Below are 21,661 nucleotides of genomic sequence, written 5' to 3'. Positions count from 1 at the left end.
AATCTGATTGCTTTGCCTTATGAGATACTTGCTTAAGTTGTAAGCATTGTGTCTAGGGGTGTAAATTTAAATCAGGAAACCAGAAAACCAACCCGGACCTAACCCAGTTCGGGACCGGTTCCGGTTCCGATATTATGAAAATTGGCTGGACCCGGTTCGAAAACTATCTAGTTTCGATTCCGTAGTTTCTAGAACCGGATCGAACCGGTTGGAAAAAATATAAATATATAAAAATTAATTTTATATATTATACAAAATATTTTATATATGAAATTTTTATATATAATTTCATATTATAATATTAATTATATTTTATGGCCTAATAAATTCTCAACATAATATATAATATTAGTATATACTAATATATTATAAGAGTTATAGCATAATATAGTTAACTTAATATGTTAGTATTAATATGTTATATCATAGTATCATACTATGATGTTACTTATTACTATGATGTTACTTATTAGCATAATATTATAATTTATGGTAGTAACATTATAATACTATGATATATTAATATATAATATATATGATAAAAGTTATAGTATAATATATGTATAATAGTATAGTTAACTTAATATTTTAGTATTAATATCACTATTAGTATAGTATATAGTATTAGTAATAATTTAATATCAATGTATTATTATATTAGTATTGGTATAGTCTATAGTTATTTAGTATTAGTATAGTATTACCAATACCAATAATATTACTATATACTACTAGTTATAATAAATTAAATTCACTATAATTAATACTAATATATAGCTATACTATTAATCTAGTCTATAACCAATATTACTAATATATAGCTATACTAATAGTCTAATACTAATACTACTATATAGTTTATACTAATAGTTATAACCAAATCACCATAACTATATATATTTAGTATCAATGTATTATTAAATTCTTTAATGTATAACTATATGTAGTAGTAACACTATAATAGTATGATATATAGTACTGGTATATATTAGTAATAATAATATATCTATTATTTAATATAGTATTATCACTTACATATTGATATAGTACTATACGGTAGTCTATACCAATAGTATTACTATATGCTATTGAAGTATAATATATAGTACTAGTATAATATATCGTATATGTATGATAGTATGGTTACTATTATAATTTTGATAAATACATTAGTGTGTTAGACTTTATGTTATACTTATATTATACTATATAATACTTATATTACTTACATTATTATTATTATTATACTTATATTATAGTATATAGTATAATATATGTTATCCTATATATTATTCTTATATTAGTATATAGTATATTGGTACATAGTATATAGGATATATTATAACATATTAGTACATAACTTAAAAAAATCGGAAAATCGGATTAGAAATCGGTAAAATCGGAAGTAACGATTTAGGAAGATAATCAGTACGTAATCAATTTTAGAAAATGTAAAACTAGTACATTCTAATTCGGTTTTAAATTTTACCTAAAATTAAATTGGATCGACCTCTAATTGTGCCTTCCATAGTGCTCGCCTAGATTGTGAGGACTTTGTTTACCGTGCTGCTCATCCAACGGTAAGCACTTTCCCTTGCTAAGTTTCTTGTTGAGGTAGCGACCTTCATGCTCATTCAAGGTGTTGTCGGAGGTGACTAGCAATTTTTCTACCACGGTGCTAGTCGAGATAGCGAGCACCTCTACATGGTACTTGCCTGGGGCAAGCAATTTCTCTTTTATTTGTTCGATTGTGACGTATTAGGCTATAATTTTCACTTTGACGTGGATTATTAGATTACTATAAACAGGGATATTATGAGATTTTACCATTGACCCCAATTAAAGTTGGTATATTTTTAGCGTGGAGATTACGTGCATTGCATTTACAATTTACAATTTTAAATTTGTAGAGAGGTTTAGTTAGTGAGTTAAAATGAAAGAATTGAGATGAAAGTTAAATATTAAATAAAATATTATTTTATAATATTATTATTATTTTGAGATTTAAAAAAATTAAATTATTTATTATATTTTATGTAAAAAAATTAAAATTTTTTTAATAATTAGATTAAATGTGAAGAAATTTGTTAAAATTCCTTTTGTATTTAAACATCTCCTAAAAAAACATAAAATAAAAAAATAAAAAAAAATCTCCTAAATAACAAGAGAGAGAAAATGTTTAAAATAATAAATAATAAATACAAGAGAGGGAAGGCAAAGGAGACGTTTGTGTCTGGGTTGAGGGTTTCTGTGTTTCGGAGATATTCGAGGAAACGGGGTTCCAAATGCAGCCGTATGGTATGCAAGCAATGCTGAAAGAGGGCCACAAACACCTATCGGGTCTCGACGAAGCGGTCCTCAAGAACATCGATGCCTGCAAACAGCTATCCGCCATCACTCGAACCTCACTTGGTCCCAATGGTATGTTCTATAAGATTTCAGATGAGCAACGTATCCTTCGTATTTCTTCATTTCTTTTTAAATACCAAGGAAAAGATAGAATTTTAGTTTCGAGTTGATGTAAATCCTACCACATTGGTGGTGATAATGGTTTTCTTTGTTTTTCTTAATATTTGCGATTTGTGTACATGATTGTCCGCAAAAAAAAGAAAAATAAAGATTGGCAGTTTAGTTGCTGAAGATGAAGATTAGGCCCGCGGTGATAGAACCTGGGTAACCGGCCGTACTACTTCCCAACCTTCTATGGACCTTGCTTCTTTAAAGAATACCACTGTTTTTGTTTCATTACCGTAGGCAAAACTAATATCGCCTAATTTTTGTTGGCATTTCAATACTGTCCTTGATTTTTTTCTGGGTTATCTTACAAAATATAAGATACTCAACGGTTTTGATTCCTAATCATCTTCTGTTCAGGTATGAACAAGATGGTTATCAATCATTTAGACAAGCTGTTTGTCACAAATGATGCGGCCACCATTGTGAATGAACTTGAGGTTCAGCATCCTGCTGCCAAGATTCTTGTCTTAGCGGGCAAGTCCCAACAAGAGGAAATTGGAGATGGTGCTAATTTGACGATTTCTTTTGCTGGGGAGCTCCTCCAAAATGCAGAAGAACTTATCAGGATGGGCCTGCACCCAAGTGAGATAATCAATGGATACACTAAAGCGATCAATAAGGTTTGTTGATTCTGTCCTTCTGGGTGGAGGACCAGTGTTCTTAATGGAATTATTGGTGAATATAGTCTTTTGATTTCAGTTTTTCTGCGTTAAAATCCTCAGACTGTTGAAATCATAGAACAGCTGGTTGAGAAAGGTTCTGAGAATATGGATGTACGAAATAAGTATCAAGTCATCTATCGAATGAAAGCTGCTGTTGCTAGCAAGCAATTTGGTCAAGAAGATATTTTATGCTCCCTTGTTGCTGAAGTAATTATTTCCTGTTGACTGTTGTTTGTTAGTGACCATTTAGTCTATTTAGCATTTTGGCTGGGAATTCTGACTGCCCTTTTATTTTTCTTTTTCCTTTTCCTGTTGTTTCCTTGAGATTATTCCATAGGCATGTGCTACATCAAGTGTACTAGTAGCAACTTCAATGTGGATAACGTCCGTGTTGTTAAGCTCTTGGGAGGGGGCTTGCATAACTCTACAGTAGTTCAAGGAATGGTTTTGAAAAGTGATGCTGTGGGGAGTATAAAGCGAGTGGAGAAGGCAAAGGTTAGCACTAATGAACTTGCAGAAGAAAAGTGTAAATCTTTATCATGAATTGTTTCGTTCTGGACTGTCTTGGTTGTTTATTTTTGCTTTTAATGCATTGACCTATTTTGTCATTTTTGAATGCTTTCATTCTTCCTTTATTGTGCTAGTACTCCTTGTAACATGCTTTGGCTTTATTTAAAATGACATATTCCATGGTAGCTCTGGCCATCCTTAGTAACATCTCTTTTTACTTGTGTGTCTCACTAATAATTATTGGCAGCAAGATGTTTTTCTCCTTTTGATTTATCCCATGAAACTCCTTATATATATATATATTGATCCAGTGTTCTGCTCTTGAAAACAAAGGTCCTGATTTTAAGGGATGGTTGTTTGTGTTGACATTTTGTATTCCAAACAGATTACTGGTAGAAGTGGTTCTGTTAAAATATTGAAGGGACTTTATGGTAATGAATAAGTAAATTGGACTAGACATCATCCAAGTTGAGAAGTTATTTAACTGAGTGATGTGAAGTATCAAGTCATCACTTATGTGGTCTCCATCGCAATGTTACAAGGTCAGATCTAGGAATTGCACAAATAATAACTTCCATTAAAATCCTTTACCATATATGATGATGAGTCCGAATTTCACGGATGGTCTCGTCTGCATTGCTTCAATATTACTATCTTGACTTATAAAAAATAAAAATAAAAACCATCTTGACTAATGTTTCTTATCAAAATTGATTTGAATCATCTGTCAGTCAATTTTGATATTATGGTTGCCAACTTTGTCTAGTTCATATTATTGTTATTTCTTTCTGAAAACATTGACCATTTTATGTGTTTATATTTTGATGGGGGAAGTCCATTTGATTTAGGGTGCCCTAATTTTATCATCTGTTGATGTTTCCCTAGGTTGCTGTGTTTGCCAGTGGTGTTGATACGGCTGCAACCGAAACAAAAGGAACTGTCTTAATACATACTGCCAAGCAGGTAATCCTGAGAGTCTCTTCTGGTTGAGAGTAATGACTCTCTCTGTCATAGTTCCATTTATCTAGTCTCATACTCTGAAAGCGGTATCTTAATTTCATGCATAGCTACTCAACTTTTTCACAGCTTGAAAATTTCTTATCCAACATGCCTCTTTTATGGTTTCCATTTGCAATACTTTCATTATTGTGGTTGCCTACAGCTGGGTCAATGAGGATTCGTTTCTGAACAAGAACGACTTTACTTGGGAGTCTCCTATCCAGGCCCACTTATAATTATCTTTAGGCCAATGTCTTCATATCCCAATTTCTTTTTTGATAAGTTAAAAAAAATAAAGTGGTACTCATTTTATTGGATATATGTAACCACATGAAGATTAATGGTTTGTGATTGTTGTACTTCTGATACTCATTTCAATAGTGCTCCTACTGGTTCACTATGCTGGTTTCTTTACTCCTTCCATGTTGAGATTTGTGCACAACTATCCTCCTTTCTTTAATGACTTTTTGGAACTTAATTGGAAAACATTTTTATTTGAGTATTCTGGGAATCTTGTAGCTAGAAAGTTATTCAAAATCTGAAGAAGCAAAAGTTGAAGAGCTTATCAAAGCAGTCGCAGATTCAGGTGCCAAAGTAATTGTCAGTGGAGCAGCAGTTGGAGAGATGGCATTGCACTTCTGTGAGCGTTACAAGTCCGTCAAGTTTTATTGTCTCCAGAATTTTTCATTCTTTGTTGTGCAAACATGCATATGCACTAATATCTTCCTCATTCACAAATTGAGACCTGATGGATATAGAGAGTCTGAATATTCGTTGAGGCTTTCTAAGAATTCTGAAAGAGATTAGTTTCTAATTTTATGGTGACTTGCATGCAGGCTCATGGTCCTGAAAATCAGTTCAAAATTTGAATTGCGTCGATTTTGCCGTACAGCTGGTGCTGTTGCCATGGTAACTATGATAGGATTTGTTAATTTATTTACCCTTCTTTTAGTTGCTACTTAATGCCTTTTGAATTCTTGCAACAGTTGAAGCTCAGCCCGCCTAACCCGGACGATTTGGGACATGTTGATTCAATTTCAGTTGAGGAAATTGGTGGTGTTAGGGTATGTTCTAAACGTGGCCTCAGTATAGCTTTTTTTCCCTGAATTGCTTTCTTTATCTTCTTTCTTCATGGATGTTTGCATGATATTTTTTCCCTTTATGAATAAATATATTTAGGTTACTGTTGTCAAGAATGAAGAAGGTGGGAACTCTATTGCCACTGTGATTTTAAGAGGAAGTACTGATAGTATATTGGATGACCTTGAAAGAGCAATTGATGACGGAGTCAACACATACAAGGTAATTCCTGTAGATTAGTACTTGAGATTTTGTACTTTATGATTGGCTGGTCATGCTTTGCATTTATAAAATGGCTGGATTAGACTCCAATGAATTATGTGATAGTAGGTATTTGCCTCACTTTTACCTTTGTCAGGCTATGTGCCGAGACAGCCGTATTGTACCTGGAGCAGCAGCTAGTGAGATTGAATTGGCTAGAAGAGTGAAAGAATTATCTTATAAAGAAACAGGGTAATTTACAGGGTTTCCTTCTCTTTTCCCCTCTCATAAATTTGCAAATATGTTTTTTTACACACCAGTTTCAAAATTAATAATAGGTTTAAGATCTGCATAGAGAGCATACAGTATGGGGTATATGTGCTCAAACTTTAATGTACAATAGCAACTCTACTTCATTTACTAAAGAAAATGTGAAGTAAGCTGTTAAAATGAGATTAATTTACCGATAAAAAAGAATAATAATGGCTCCTATATGAAGATCTCTCCCATTTGGGGAATAGAAAATAAATAGCTGAAATGAGATGGAAAAATGTCTTTTATGTGTGCTCCAATTTTCTCCTTCAATTGGTTCTGCAGATTGGATCAGTATGCTATTGCAAAATTTGCTGAAAGTTTTGAAATGGTTCCTAGAACACTGGCTGAGAATGCTGGGCTTAACGAAATGGAGATCATATCTTCTCTATATGCTGAACATGCATCTGGAAATAGCAAAGTGGGTATTGACTTGGAGGAAGGTGTTTGCAAGGATCTCTCAATCCTGGATGTCTGGGATCTCTACATCACTAAGTAAGCTGGTTCTTATCATCTTATTACTTATCTCACTTTTATCAAAAGCTTGTGTTACCTGTTTTTTACTTCTAATGCATGATGCAACGCAGGATCTGAAGACTTATCTCAAAATTTAAGTAGTGTTCTAATTTTGTAAAGGAGTGATACTTGGGTCCTTGCTCTATCTTAGGGTGTTGTCACTTAATTCTTCTGCTTCTTTCTTTATCAGTTTGGTTTAACTGAGTTATATGTGCTTCAGCTTTGTGCCGGTTCTCAGCAAAGCCATCATTTTAGCATCATTATATATTTAGCTATCGGTTTACTTAATAGGAAAAAAAATATTTAGCTATCCTTTTGTTATGAGACTCATAATTAGCATTTCTTTGTGCTTCAGCTTTGTGCCGATTCTCAATAATTTCACCATTTTAGCATCATTATAATTTAGCTATCATTTTGTAATGAGACTCATAATTAGCATTTTAGATGGAATAATTGGTATTTCACCTGATAGTTATCAGTAAAGACTACTTTTTGGCTTAGGACAACTAAGTAGCCTTATAAAACCTTTGGGTTCCACTTAGCAACAAAAATCTGCTGTCCCGATTGCCAGAATTTTAAGAAATTGGTGGAGCATTCTTTCACCATTATATAAAATTGGAACTATTGTTTGTATATAAAATTGGAACTATGTTTTGGGGTCGAGTGCAGAGAAGATGAGGTAATACAAGATCACGTGGTCGGTTTCTTTGGAAAGCTCCTCATTGAGCAGGTGGGGTGGAGGCCCATGCTGGATGGATTGGATTTTGACACTATTGAGTCGGGGGATGTTACTAGGTTGGAGAGGGCTTTTGAAGAGGAAGATGTTTATGATGTAGTAAGAAAAATGGCAAAAGATAAGGCCCTCGGCCTTGATAGTTTCTCTATAGGTTTTTTCCAAGAATGTTGGGAGGTGATTAAAGTAGATCTTATGAAGGTGTTTCAAGAATTTTTCTCAGTAGGAAAATTTGAGAAAAGCCTCAACACCACTTTTCTTGCTTTGATCCCTAAAAAAGTAGGAGCCATTGAGATTACAGATTTTCGGCCTATTAGTCTAGTGCATGGAACATACAAGATTATTTCTAAAGTGCTTGCTAATCGTTTAAGTGGGGTCTTGGGGAAGATTGTTACTAAGTCTCAAAATGCCTTTGTGAAGGGTAGACAGATCCTTGATGCGGCTCTAATTGCTAATGAATGTCTGGACAGTAGAGTGAAGGATGACAGCTTAGGGCTTATGTGTAAGGTAGATATGGAAAATGCGTATGATCATGTTAATTGGGATTTTCTTCTATATCGACTGGGTAAGTGTGGTTTTGGAGAAAAGTGGAGGTCTTGGATCAGCTGGTGTATATCCACGGAAAAATTCTCTGTATTAATCAACAGCAGCCCAGAGGGTTTCTTCTCGAGCTCCCATGGCTTGAGACAAGGGAATCCGTTATCTCTTTTACTTTTTGTTATTGTTATGGAGGCACTACGCAGGATGATCTCGACTTTAGTAACTAACGGTTTTATCAGTGGTTTCCAGATTGGATCGCCGAGTAGGGATATCACTACTATTTCGTATTTGTTGTTTGCAGACGATATGCTTATTATGTGCGAAGCCGATCAAGATCAGTTGAGGGGCTGTGAAGGAGTTGCTGCTTTGTTTTGAAGCAGTGTCTGGTTTAAAAGTGAATTATGATAAATCTGAGTTGGTGCTTACTAGAGAAGTTCAGAATATAAGGGGTTTGGCTGGCACACTGGGTTGTAAGATAACGTCTCTCCCAATGAGTTATTTGGGATTACAGCTGGGTATAGCTTCAAGGTTGCGTTCTATTTAGGATACAGTGATTGAAAAAGTAGATATGAGACTGGCAGGTTGTAAGAGAATGTATTTGTCAAAAGGGGGCCGGATTACGCTAATTAAAAGTACACTTTCTAATCTACCCACCTACTTCTTATCCTTATTCCCTATACCGGCAAGTAGGCCTGTCCATAAAAGGGCTTGGCCCACTCAAACCGAAAGGCCCGACATGGGCCCACCCGACTAAAGTCGGGTTCAACAGGTCAAAATCCATAACGGGTTCATTTAATCTAATATCGGTTGAAACCGATCATCCCGAAGAAATAACCAGATCCTTGTTGAAGAAGAAATTGGGGCAATTCATATTGGGGGATATCGACCTCGATCAGCTTGACGTGCATCTCTACAAGAGCACGATTCAGCTTAGCGATCTTGCACTTAATGTCGATTGCCTCTCTCTCTCTCTCTCTCTCTCTCTCACGCGCGCTCTTACTGAAGAGACACCGCAGCCGTTGTGTATTCCACCAAGACTCTGTAGAAGAGATGTAGTCAAAGTCTTGAGAAACATGGGGATCCATGGTCTCCCAAATATCTTCACCGCGAGCCAGAAAATAGCACGCAAAAAGGCCTTGCTCCGGCAGAGTGTCAAAGCAAGTATGTTTGCAATGGAGAAGAGCGATGGCTTGCAAGATGCAAGAACCAAGCCTGTCATATTCAAAACCAAGCGAACCGCAAAGAGTCGCTTGTACACTAAAATGCCATTCTTTTGGTTTTGTTAGTCATCGTTTGTTTGCCCAGAAAAGAAAAGGTAAAATGACACTTTTTTTGTTCTGTTAGGCACCGTTTGTTTGCCCAGTAAATAAAAGGTATAATGTCATTTTTTTGGTTCTTTTTTGGTAATTTTAGTGATTCTTGCGCATATTCATTTGGGTTTGGAAATTATAGGATAAATTGCAGATTAATTTCATCAAATCAATAGTATGCTGATTGTGATGTTGATGAAGTTTTCGAGTGTAATGAGAGTTTGGTGGCTGCAATATTGGTGTTTGCTGAGTGTAATGTTGATGAAAAACCAACGTCAACACCAACACTAAGCGGCTCCAGCCTCTGCCAGAGCCACCGTGGCTTAGACTTGAACCTACCGACCTTGCCCGAGTTCTGGCTCTATAGGAAAAGTAGTCAGCTTTGGGCGGAGCAAGAGGTGGAGTCTCCTCAGCCAACAAAGAAGCTGCGTTTGTTCTTGGTGAGTCCGAACGACATGGTTTCCTCCCAAGATTGATTTCTAGATATTCCAATTGTATAGTTATCCAAAAAGGAGAAGAATGTTTTCGAAAAAAAAACCGATACATTTTACTCGACCTGAATGGTTATGGAAGTCGTAGGAAGGAACATTCACTGGAATATCAATTTCAACCGGGCGGCACATGATTGGGAGATGGGAAGTTTTGTAGATTTTTATAGTCTCTTATATTCTTGTCGTCCAAATATCCAGCAGGAAGATGATCTGTGGTGGAGTTCAGAAAGGAAAGCGGTGTTTACTGTTCGTTCCTTCTACAAGGTACTCACACAAGTTCCTAAGATACAGTTTCCATGGAGAAAGCTTTGGCATACTAAGGCTCCTCCCAAAGCTTATTTCTTTGTGTGGACAGTGTCTTTGGAAAAAATTCTCATTACGGATAATCTGAGCAAGAGAAGGATAATTATTGCAGACTAGTGTTGCATGTGTAAAAGAGAGGGTGAGTCGGTGAATCATTTACTTTTATATTGTGAAGTAGCTAGATCTATATGGGATGAGGTGTTTAACAGAGTGGATATAGCGTGGGTTATGCCGAAAATCGTGTCGGATATTTTGGCTTACTGGATCTCAATTCGAGGTGTGCGACGGATCAAAATAGTTTGGAAGATGATTCCTATTTGTATTATGTGGTGCTTATGGCAGGAACTCAATGAGAGGATTTTTGAAGACAGAGAGATCTATGACAGAGCTAAAAATGTTATTTTTTAGGACTCTTTGTACTTGGGCCATTGCTGTGGACTTTAATGGCATGGATTTTCATGACTTCTTAGTTTCTAATGCTCCTACATAAATAGGGCATATTCTTACTTTGTAATTGACAGTTGATTGGATGAATAAATACTTATTTTACTTATAAAAAAAAATATTTTCTTTTAGCCAAAATCTTCCATTTTTGTGTATGAGACAAGTATAAATGAGTTTTTTGGGCTTTGTACAGGTTTTTTGCTCTCAAATATGCTGCAGAAGCTGCTTGCACTGTGCTTCGGGTAGACCAGGTACTTTACTTGTATTTCAGTCAAAATGTTTTGCTATTTATGAAGGGTGGAAGTGCTTGCTGCCATTGCTTGAAGTGTTAAATATCTCCCGTTTTAGATTTCAATATGTATTAGAACACTGAAGAATACAGACTAGAATGCTTTTTATATAAAAGAAAAATAACCAAAACACCATTTTGTTTTGAGCAATTCCAGTCTTCATCTTGGAGTTTGCTATCTTCAACCACACATACTCAGTGCCGCATTTTAAGCAGCTTCATAAGTCAACCAATTAAAATGAAAAGCTATTAAAATGTGACATATCAGTTAGCGTGACTAGGGATGACAAAATCTATGAGGAAGAACATCATTTCTTTTTTGCTTTTGGTTATGGGATATTTGCTTTGTAATTTAGAAAAGGCTTCTTGACTATAAAATCATCTTTTAAACTTCAAATTTGGGTAAGCAATCCCCTAAACCATAAGATTACTTGCATGGTCTGCCAATGTTAAACTTTTTCAATTTTGATCATGTCTAACTTTTGAGTTTCACTGTCATATATATCTTTTTCTCCTTCTAGATTGGTGTTTCTTCTTGTATATGTCCCATATACTTGGGCTGTGCCTATTCCTCATCAATTAAACCTTTATTTACTGAGTGAAAAAGGTGTTTCTCCTGTGATCTCCCAGTACTTGAGTTGCGCTTTTTGCATGTTTCTAATGAAGCTTTATTACTAATGAAAGAAGTTTCATTCAGCTTGTAACTAGGTGTTCTCTTGTTTACTTAATGTGTACTTGGGCTACACCTATTTACTTGATTCAATAGAACTTTATTTTAGTTATTAAAAAAAATAAAGTCCCATGTTCTTATTGCACTTCATGTACCCTAATTTTAATGCTAGACATTAGCAGAATGTTTAATCACGTGAAAATCTTGTAAATATTAAGGTTTGGCATAATGTTTAATTGGATTTCTAGTTTTCAGGACTTGACCATTTTTTTAATTGGTGTTTCTCATGTATTCCCCGTGTACTTAAGCAACACCTTTTATGATCATTAATAAATATTAACTTTTAATGCGGTATAATGTAAATTGGGAATAAAACTTATTGCTAGGAGGCATTGCATAACTTAATAGTTTGGGATGTTGAGTTGGGGGTTGGGGGGTGGTGCAATTACCGTTTTAAAAAAAAGAATCACATAAATTTTGGGCCATGCCTATTTTCATATTAATAAAATCTCTTTTACCTATATAAAAAAAGAATCACATAAATTCTTGGCAATTTTTTTAAAACCTAATAAGGAGGATATGCTTAAATAGAAAGTTAACATTTTCTTTCCATTGTTTTTTCATTTTCACTTGGAAAATTTGATATGTTAAGATTGAGAGAATTAGAATTTCAAGTGTCACAACTCTCATGTCATCTTTACTTTTTTATTTTTTCCCCTTCAGTTTAAGGCTGCGTTTGGATGTTTAGCTGAGCTGAGTTATTTATAAATAATAGTGAGTTGAGTAGGTGGAGTGAGTTATGTGAGACCCATATAAAATGAGTTCAGATGTTAAGATGAGTTTAGTACTATTTATGGAAAATTGAAAAAGGTTGTGGGTTCCATGTATAAAGATGTGTTGAGTTGAAAAAGGTTGTGAGTCCCACGTGTAAGAAGGTTTTGAGTTGAGATGAGTTTAATAATACGAGAGTTGGGTGTTTGGATGTTAGACTCAGGTTAAAATTAGACTAAACTGAGTTGATCTCAGCTGAGTCTTGCAAACAAACAGGGGCCTAAAGGAATTAATTGGTAGGTATCAAATCCGTAATTCTGTGAGTTTGTTTTTCTTTCTGGAGAAGCTATAAAGATTTTATTCTCCCATGAAACTATGATGATAAATACAAGTTTGTTTGAACATCAAGGCTTTTGATGAACTACTACATGGCTAAAATTTGCCGAGGACGAGGGTAATGTGGCAGTACAGATTGGTTAACCAAAAGATTTTGGAAGGTAGAGGGGTTTAGATATTGTTCCTTTGTGTGTATTGCCATAAGGTGGTTAACCGATTTGTCTACAGTTTCTGGTTGTTTGCCTTTGCAACATTTCTTATAGTAAGTGTAAGATCATGCAAGTAATTAAAAAGCATTTGAAGCAGAATCTCGGGCTTTGTTTTAATTTTCTTTCAAAGCAAGTTTGATTGATGATGCAATGCCATTCTGTCCCAGATTATAATGGCAAAACCAGCAGGTGGCCCAAAGAGAGATCAGCCTGCAGGGATGGATGAGGACTAATTTCCTGGGGCAATTAATATCTCGTCTTACTTTTATCACTGCAGGCAGGTTCCTGACCTGGGTTAGGCGTCTGTGTTTTTTTACTCGGATGCGAAAAGCTTTGGTATAAAAATTTTGTTTATGGCTGGAAAAATCCACTTTAAGCCTTGGTCGTGTGATGATTTTGAATCTGATGGTGGTTTTCAATATGATATATTCGCAAGTTGCAGTCAACTGAAAATGTGCTCGTGTTTGAACAATTTTTTTTTTTTTTTTTCTCTAAACCATAAATGGTTCTCATTTCCCTATCATGTTAGGGGAAACTTCTGTGTTGGCCTTAGTCAACCAAGCTACGAGTACTGCTAATCTAATTTATGATGTTGACTAATTTGGGTTGTAGTGATGGTTACGGAAAATGGTTAGAAACTTTATATGGAACTTGAGGTTTGCCCATGTTGGGTTCCATGCTTAATTTGACTCAGCAATGTTTCATCCGGGCCTGGTTTTATACCAGTCCAGTACTGCATTTTCGGTTAAGGGGGCCCTATATTATCTGGTCAATGTTATTTCAACTCCAAAGATCAAAACCATATGTGGTTTTTTTTTAACTTTATTTTTTTCTTGAAATTTTTTAATAAAGTAGAGGATTTAAATTTTTTTTGAGTTTTTGCAAAATATGGGTAAAACCTATATTGGTCCACATACCAGCTTGGGTCATGATCCTGGTTAGCCTGGGCTGCATGACATAACAGGGCCTGGGTATACCCGAACCTGGATGAACAATGGAACAAGTTGTCTATTGATTTTTAGTCACTAGGCCAATAGGAAAAGAATAATGTTACTCATCATTTCTTTTACTTCTCATCATTCCATGATGCCGGTAACGGATTTTCTTTAGGGCGGAAGTTTGGGGACAGCACTCAGAAGGACGTACTGTCGCTGGAATGAATGAATTGACCCTTCTATATACAAATTGAATTACTCGGCAGAAAGAAAATGGAGTGGTTGAAGAGAGAAAGGGGGGCGGGGGGAAGAGGTTGATTCAGGCTTGGACTTAATAGGTTTTATCTGCTTCTTAATAGAGAAATGCTGTTGTTCCTGTTATTGGGACATTGCTTTCCTGCCATTCGTAATTCTGTAATAGAAAGGGCCGAAGTCGAGCAAATTCTTTGAAAGTAGGGATTGGGTCCATGACTCGTGTTGGCCCGTCCAGTTGTCTGTTTACTATGTGGATCTGGCTCAGAAATAAGATATATTTAAAGGAAAAAAAAAGAAAAGAAAAAGGAAAAAGGTACTTGCTTACCATCTATAAATCCGAAACACAACCAAGCAAAAGGGGTTGGAGTATGAGGATGAGGCTAGCAAACTGGTAAAAGAGTTTCTGTGTGGAAGCTGTTAAAAGGGTTTCTTTCTTCTCCCTGATGGCTTCTCTTCTTCCCTTTTCTCTCCCAAAACCAAATATAATCAGGGCTTGTTCATCATCATCTGCAACCACCCTTACCATACCAGAGACTCTTGATGAGAAGTTCGGCCGGAAAGGCATCAAGTTCTTGGAGTCTGACAATGTTCCAATTGTGGAACTGACTGTCAGAAATGGCAGCTCCGTAAGGCTTCGAATACCCGATGCCCATGTCACTTCGTACAAGCCAAAAGTCTACTGGAAGGATGATGGGTTCGAGGAGGTTCTTTATACGATTCCAGCTGGTGGTGCAGATTCTACGAAGGCCAAGGGTGGAATAGGCTTGGTCATCAATGACGTATCAGAACCTGGTTCTAAAGGGTCCCCTCTTCTCTCAACTTCTAAATGGACCGTTAAAGATGTTGATTCGGATTCCATCGATGCTCTTCAGGTACTAGTTAAAGATGTTGATTAGGTCGACAACATTTTCTTCGAACTGCTGAATGCCTCTCATTCAAGTTGTTTGCCTTCCGGTACTCAATTGTCAGGTTTGGTGAGTTTCAGTTTTGCAAACTGAGATTAAAGATTGTTTAAGAGAGCTTGCAGCAACAATGAACGACTGAATAAACATTCTAATTTTTTCAAATTTTAATTAAATTTTTTTAAATTTTAAAACAATAATAATATTAAAAAATAATATTTTATTCATCTTTTTAACTTTTATTTAAAATTATCTCAACTTCTAAACAGATAATTAAAGTTATTTTCGACAAGGCAAGTATATTCGGATGACACCCTTCTTCACAACATCAAATCATTGCATTTTTACTCTTTTCCTCTTCCACGAATTTTGTGTCCGATGAATTTTTGAGCACTGGATATGAAGTACTTAAATCAATGACGATTCATACAACCCCTAAAGTTATGATTAAGTCACAATTAACAAAAGTTCCAATTGGTGATGTGGAATTCATTTCCTCATCAATATCTATGCTTCTATTTGGTGACTAATTGAAAAACCTTTTTTTTTTTTTTTTATAAGTAACTAATTGAAAAACTTCTTAAATAGGATTTCTCAAAATAACTCACTTGGTATTAATTTAGTGGAAGCAAAGTCACAAGAATCTAGAAAAGAAAATGTCCTGGCCCCCCCCACCTTTTCATTGTTCTTTTCGGTTGCAGGTTGAATTGAGCTGCACTTGCGGAACACTTGGTATTACCTATGTGGTGTCACTCTATCCACTAAGCATGGCAACAGCTGTTATAGTAAAGAACAATGGCCGCAAGGCAGTGACTTTAACAAATGCCATACTGAGCCATTTTAGATTTAAAAAACGAGGTGGGGCGGCCATCCAAGGTCTTCGGGGCTGTTCATACTGCTCACACCCGCCTCTATCTTCACCTTTTGAAATCTTATCTCCAGCAGAAGCAATGAAAGCTGAGTCTCCAGGATGGTTCTCTTTCGGTTCTGAGCCTGAAGATAAACCGGGCTCTTGGACTCTGCAAGATATACCTTTCACCATTTTGAAAAACAAGTTCACTCGAGTCTACGCTGCCCCTCCCAAAGAAAGATTGAAGGCATTTTTTAACACACCACCTTCAAAATATGAGACACTTGATCAGGTAACCAGGAATGTTCCACTTTAATCGAAGGCGGGTTAAATAGTATATCTGTAGTATACATTGTGCAACCTTCTTTTATGTGTTTCATTTCCATTGCACCCGAAGTTTTTGACCAATTCCTAAATTGTGAATTCTTGAGAGATTTTCCATATAGATGTCTTATTCAACTGCCTTGAACAGAAAGCAAAGGGAAAGAAAAGAACTTAGGACCGATGCATTTATGGAAAATATTCAGCTTTCATGAGTAGGCATATGTTCAGCTCATAAAAATATTCTACATTTTTATGAGCAAAGAGTAGATAAAATATAACCTAATGTGATATTTCAGTAGATATGACTCTTCTCACGGTATACTTAATTGATTATATGTTTTGTTTTGTTCATCTCGATTCTTGTGTATTAGGGACGTGAGCTCTTCTTCAGGGTGATACGGATGGGTTTTGAAGATATTTATTTATCCAGCCCAGGTTCCTTGTCAGAGAAGTATGGCAAGGAGTACTTTATCTGCACTGGCCCTGCTTCAATGCTGGTGCCCGTGGTTGTGAAACCCGGCGAAGATTGGAGGGGGGCACAGGTTATTGAGCACGATAATTTGTAATAACATCTCCCAAAGAACTTTTGAGTTAGTTATCCTTTACAAAGATTTCAATTGCAATTATAAATTTTACATTGTAAGTGGAGTGTTCACATAATTCAGTACCCAACTTGCTCCCTTGTGCTTGGTAAATAATTACTCAAGTGTCTGTCATGACTTGTGGTTGCGATGGCCTTATCTTCTGGTTGTTTAATATAGGTGACATCTTTTTCTTTTTTCTCGTTGTCTTTTCTTTTGGGGGGGGGGGGTGAGTTGGGTATTTATTTGATGAAGAAAATAAATAACAATTCAAAAAGGCTCTATGTTTAATTATTTTTTTTATAAGTAAAACTGTAGTATTAATAATGATAGGTATAGTCCAAGTACACAAGAAGTCATACAAAAGATAAGACCTATCTAGGTTGATAAAGAAGAAAGAAAATCATGTACATTTATGCCATTAAAATCTATAGTTATGACTCAAAGCAATAAGGTGTGGAAAAATAAAACATTAAGCTCCTCTAGTGTCCACTCCTTGTCTTTGAATGTCCGCTCGTTCCGCTCTTGTCATATGCACCACATAATACAGGTAAAGATCATCTTTCAAACAACTTTAAGGCCTTATATTTAATTATAATTTATAGAATTTTTTTTTTCCTTAACTAAAGGGGATGCAGGGGCAACCAGCGTAGCAACCCTCCTTGGATGTGACCATAGGAGCCCATCTCCACTGTGGAATGTCCATTTTGAGCTCTAGTTATTGCCCCAAGGGCAAGCCCGTCACCACAGCACCCCCAAATTATCCATATGGTCCAAAGCACATCCCATGGCCCAAAGGCTAGGCTTTACTACCACAAGTGGTTTCAACTTATGTCCTGACTTAAACTCTTCACTTCGAAGCCATGAAATATCATGTCGTACCAACTGAGGACTATGGAGCTTTGGTGGGTGGAATGGATTTCTTAAAAAGAGGTACTTGATGAAGGGTTTGGCTTATATTTAGTGAAAACAATCATTGGATGTGTGTTGTTATGCAAATGAATGGATAAGATTGATTGTAGTGAACAAATAAGTGATCCAATACAAGAATGGATTTCGTTCCTAATCAAGCCTGGGTCAAAGTTGGGGCTAGGAGCCCAAGAAGAACATCATTTCCAAATATTCAAAGTGTTGATGTTAGGTTTCATTTGGCGAATTAGGAACGAAGTTATTCACAACAATTTTGTCATCACTCTAAAGAAAGCAAATGAGCAACTGAATTTCTTATACCAAGAAAATTTTCAGGTATGGAAAACAAAGCTAAATTATGCAAAAATTATAAAATGGCAAAATCCACCAGAAGGGCACATATGCATATCCTTTGATGCAACGGTAAGGGATACTTTCTCCACTTCATCAGCGCTAAGCTGAAATTAAATGGAGAAATCATAGAAATCTAGATAGAAAAAAAAATCATTCCACAAATCCGCTAATGGCATAAGCCTATTCAATTTTCCTTGCAACAAAAATGGCAGACAAAATGCAAAAAGTCAGCACAATCATATAAGGAGACTCACAACTTGTAATTTCGACAATTCAAGGTGAAGATCAAGTTTGGGAAATTAGGCCTATCATGGAAGATATTGCTCGAATGAGGGAAAATCAATTAGGCTGGATTGTTAAAAAAATAAATCGATTTCAAAATCGATATGCGCACTCAGTAGCACAATGAGTAACAACTAACATTGTATTTGGTCGCATACCAATAGATAAATTACCTACTTGTATTCTATATATGAATAGTGGAAAGGAACCTCCCTAGTTTGTAATAATTTATTTATCTATGATAAGCAAGCTTTATTTTTTTTTTTTTGGGGAGGAAAGAGATCCATTTACTTTTTACATTCGAATTAACTTCAAAACTTAATAACACTTGCCCTTTTTTTAAGGAAAAAAAAAGGTGGGGATTTGTTTTTCCCATTTATTATAAGTTAGGGTTTGTGGTTTAAGAACTTATTCTGGCATTTGACCCAAAAACAAAAAAAAAAAATCGAGGTAACAAATCTACTCATCCCATTATCTACTTGAAAGCTTAATGCATTCTTTTTTGGCCTCAAGCTCATGAGGATAAGTGGACCCCTACCGTCTTTGGCTCCATAATATCCAAAAGAAAATGCAACGCTTTATCTACCCGGAAACGCCAATTACAAGGGTGGGAAGAAATAAGCTTAAAAGTAGGAAAGAAGCATGAGCATGGCTTGGAGTCAACTTTTCTCCCCCAATTTCATTCCCACATCTTCTGCAATACCTGCAAAACGTTTGGTCACTCACCACCCTTGTGTTCCATGTCGTTGTATTCGGTACTACAATGGGAAAAGGGAATTCCCACTGCCAGAAGTGGCTTCAATCCCCTACCAACCCATCGATATGGAGGGAGAATTCAGTGGCCATGGTGTCACCTTTGAAGGTATAGGTGATAGCTGCGTTGCCAAGATGGGATTGGAAAATGGAAGCACAGCCACCTTGATGTTGCCAAGTGGTTTGATTACATCGTACAAGGCTCCCATGTGGCATGGAGGCTCCGTAGAATTGCTGCACACTTCAGTCTTCGAGGAGGAAAATGGTGATGCTGTCATTCGAGGAGGGGTGTCTGTAGCCTTAAATTGTTGCGGTGATGGCGAACAAGTTTCATGGTCTCCAACTAATTGGGCTCTTCTTAATATAAGTGGAAATGCTCAAGAATCCATTCAGGTGTGTATATAATTCTGTAGGCTATTAATAAAGGATGGAGGAAACTTCTTTTGATAGGCAAGAAGTAAACTTTGAGCTCCAGGAAACAACACTTCTATTTCAAGCTATATTTAAACTATTTTCTAAACAAGACATGTATGTTGGGTCTATACAATATTTTTGTAGAGGGCAGTAGGTGTTTGGCTAAAATTTTCTACAAATAGCCGCAGAGTCAAGTCAAATGGTCACGCCTTAAATCTCGTAGTTTCAGTTAAATTTCTTGCTGAAAAAATAAAAAATAAAACATACACACTTTCTCAAATGAAATGCAGGTAGAACTAATCAACAGTGACTCAGAGAACATGGTTGAAGTAAAGTATATTGTGAGTCTCCAAGAAGATATCTTGAGCTCCGAGATTGTTGTGTCAAACTCCAAGTTTTCACCGCTCCAACTGAAGGGGTCCATTGTAAGCCATTTGACAGTGAGCTCGCCTGATGCAACTTATGCAGTCGGATTACAAGGATCAAATTTCGTCAACAGACCACCATTTTTGTCAAGCTTTGGAATTGTTCCTCCGGACTTGGGCCAGAAAAATGAATTTGGTTTTGGCCAATTATGGGATCAAAAGGCGCTGAAAGGACTTTTGTCCGGCTGGTCTCCAAGAAATCAAAACACAGCTGATGCCGCAGAAGGCATCCAAAGAGATAGCGAAGATGAAGTGGAGGGCGAAGAGGACGGAAACTATATGCATTTAACAGAGCAATTGAGTCGGATATACACAAGTGCGCCCCGGCATTTCACAGTCATTGACAGGGTACTTTTCTAATAATAACCAAATTCTATCCTCACCTAAGTTAATGCTGCAGCCTGCAAACAACTGATTCTCATACTTCAAACTCTCATGTTGGACAGAGCATTTAAATCGCCACATAGAGATTTTGGTGACGTTTCCCATCCGCAAAATGGGGGCACCTAGGATCTAATACATAACTCTAGAGGCCAGAGGCTATACTTCTACAACAATCCCATTCTTGCTTACATTCATACAAAATTGTTCTAGGACTAGCTCATTTTTGCTGTTATGTGCTTGAACAAGACTCAAAATTTTCATAACCGGTTGATAATTGTTGGTGAAGTTTGCACTTATGCCATGGGGCTAAATCGTCCCTCCGGTGCGCTGAAACTTCCTTTTGGAGCATTCAGTTGAGCAAAGAAGTGTTCAGTCAGGAATCTCTTGATATATTTTCCTTTACATTAGGACAGTTACACAGAACGCACTGTTTTTTCTAACATATAATCGCTCAGTTTCAGCCTTGTCTAACTGTTGCTGTTGACATCTCCAACAACAGCTAACTATCAATGTCATATTTTTTTTTTTTTCATTATCGGAAGACCGAATAACTAAATCCACTAAAGACACAACTGGTTGGCAACCGCTACTTATCCGAAGTCAGGAGAGTATGGTTATATATTTGTTATGTTTCGTAGAGTTGGATCGGACAGAAGTTGACCGTTTTAATTGTTTCCGGTCTGACCTCTAATATGGAACAGGGTAGAAGAAGCTCCGTGGTAATTGGAAGGGATGGATTTGATGAATTATACATGCTCAGTCCTGGCTCAAGTCATGAATACTATGGCACCTATTCTTATATATGTGTTGGCCAATCAGCCCTGCTCAAACCAATAATCCTGGGTCCTCAAGAAGAATGGAGAGGTTGGCAGCATTTACACAACCCAAATCTCTAATTATTATGTAGAAGCATGCCATTGCTTTCATCTTATTTGCTGGCAAAGTCAAGAATAGGTGGCTTTGTGATTGTCTTATCATTTTTTAGTAGTATTATAGTTTTCCGAGCACATGCCTTTTTTCCACTTAATTAACTTGTACCCTTTTATGCTGGCATACTATAAAAATAGCTTCTGGTCTCTCTCTTCATGCAAATAAAGTTTGCTAGCTAGCCTAGTTTTATCTTCTTCTTTTTTAAGAGGACGGTATTCCAATTTTATTAATAAATCTTCATTTATAATAAATAAATTCATTATACAAAGAGAGTAAGAGGGTTACATAAGAAATCTCAAAACCAAGCTCTTATGAAAAATATTATTGGAATTTAGAAAATACTAGCCAAAAAATATAATATAGTATTGTTTAAAGCTAAAAACATTACAAATTAATTACAGAAATTGGGAATACCTACACGATCCAAAGCAAAAAGACCAACCATATGTTTGGACAGCTAAAAAATGGAG

General features: G+C 36.1%; 3 protein-coding genes across 3 annotated transcripts; all 3 read left to right on the top strand.

The window, feature by feature from the left end:
* The first annotated feature begins 2,220 nt into the window (after positions 1-2,220).
* LOC109010562 (T-complex protein 1 subunit theta-like) lies at positions 2,221-13,577 on the top strand. Its single transcript, XM_035689783.1, has 13 exons — positions 2,221-2,421; positions 2,875-3,137; positions 3,240-3,399; positions 3,517-3,674; positions 4,575-4,652; positions 5,208-5,341; positions 5,525-5,597; positions 5,675-5,752; positions 5,868-5,990; positions 6,127-6,221; positions 6,567-6,776; positions 10,812-10,869; positions 13,061-13,577. Exons 1-13 carry the CDS (start codon positions 2,286-2,288, stop codon positions 13,124-13,126), a joined length of 1,632 nt encoding a protein of 543 aa, XP_035545676.1. The 5' UTR covers positions 2,221-2,285; the 3' UTR covers positions 13,127-13,577.
* An 840-nt stretch (positions 13,578-14,417) lies between these two features.
* LOC109010561 (photosynthetic NDH subunit of subcomplex B 2, chloroplastic) lies at positions 14,418-16,899 on the top strand. Its single transcript, XM_018991428.2, has 3 exons — positions 14,418-14,955; positions 15,687-16,127; positions 16,531-16,899. Exons 1-3 carry the CDS (start codon positions 14,527-14,529, stop codon positions 16,723-16,725), a joined length of 1,065 nt encoding a protein of 354 aa, XP_018846973.1. The 5' UTR covers positions 14,418-14,526; the 3' UTR covers positions 16,726-16,899.
* A 1,970-nt stretch (positions 16,900-18,869) lies between these two features.
* On the top strand, positions 18,870-21,385 carry LOC109010560 (protein NDH-DEPENDENT CYCLIC ELECTRON FLOW 5). Its single transcript, XM_018991427.2, has 3 exons — positions 18,870-19,431; positions 19,743-20,225; positions 20,963-21,385. Exons 1-3 carry the CDS (start codon positions 18,928-18,930, stop codon positions 21,155-21,157), a joined length of 1,182 nt encoding a protein of 393 aa, XP_018846972.1. The 5' UTR covers positions 18,870-18,927; the 3' UTR covers positions 21,158-21,385.
* Positions 21,386-21,661: the final 276 nt, after the last annotated feature.

Source organism: Juglans regia, chromosome 4 (assembly GCF_001411555.2).
Source record: "Juglans regia cultivar Chandler chromosome 4, Walnut 2.0, whole genome shotgun sequence".
NCBI classification, from domain to species: Eukaryota; Viridiplantae; Streptophyta; class Magnoliopsida; order Fagales; family Juglandaceae; genus Juglans; species Juglans regia.
Note: the sequence above shows the minus strand (reverse complement) of the source record. Positions and strands in the feature narration are given on the sequence as shown.

Bases quoted from the DNA above. Each gene is read 5' to 3' on its own strand.
- LOC109010562 (XM_035689783.1), top strand. From the start codon at position 2,286: ATGCAGCCGTATGGTATGCAAGCAATGCTGAAAGAGGGCCACAAACAC. The intron at 3,138-3,239 runs GTTTGTTGATTC...TAAAATCCTCAG, and splicing joins ACACTAAAGCGATCAATAAG to ACTGTTGAAATCATAGAACA. The intron at 6,777-10,811 runs GTAAGCTGGTTC...GGCTTTGTACAG, and splicing joins TGGGATCTCTACATCACTAA to GTTTTTTGCTCTCAAATATG.
- LOC109010561 (XM_018991428.2), top strand. From the start codon at position 14,527: ATGGCTTCTCTTCTTCCCTTTTCTCTCCCAAAACCAAATATAATCAGG. The intron at 14,956-15,686 runs GTACTAGTTAAA...TTTCGGTTGCAG, and splicing joins ATTCCATCGATGCTCTTCAG to GTTGAATTGAGCTGCACTTG. The intron at 16,128-16,530 runs GTAACCAGGAAT...CTTGTGTATTAG, and splicing joins AATATGAGACACTTGATCAG to GGACGTGAGCTCTTCTTCAG.
- LOC109010560 (XM_018991427.2), top strand. From the start codon at position 18,928: ATGAGCATGGCTTGGAGTCAACTTTTCTCCCCCAATTTCATTCCCACA. The intron at 19,432-19,742 runs GTGTGTATATAA...AATGAAATGCAG, and splicing joins ATGCTCAAGAATCCATTCAG to GTAGAACTAATCAACAGTGA. The intron at 20,226-20,962 runs GTACTTTTCTAA...AATATGGAACAG, and splicing joins ATTTCACAGTCATTGACAGG to GGTAGAAGAAGCTCCGTGGT.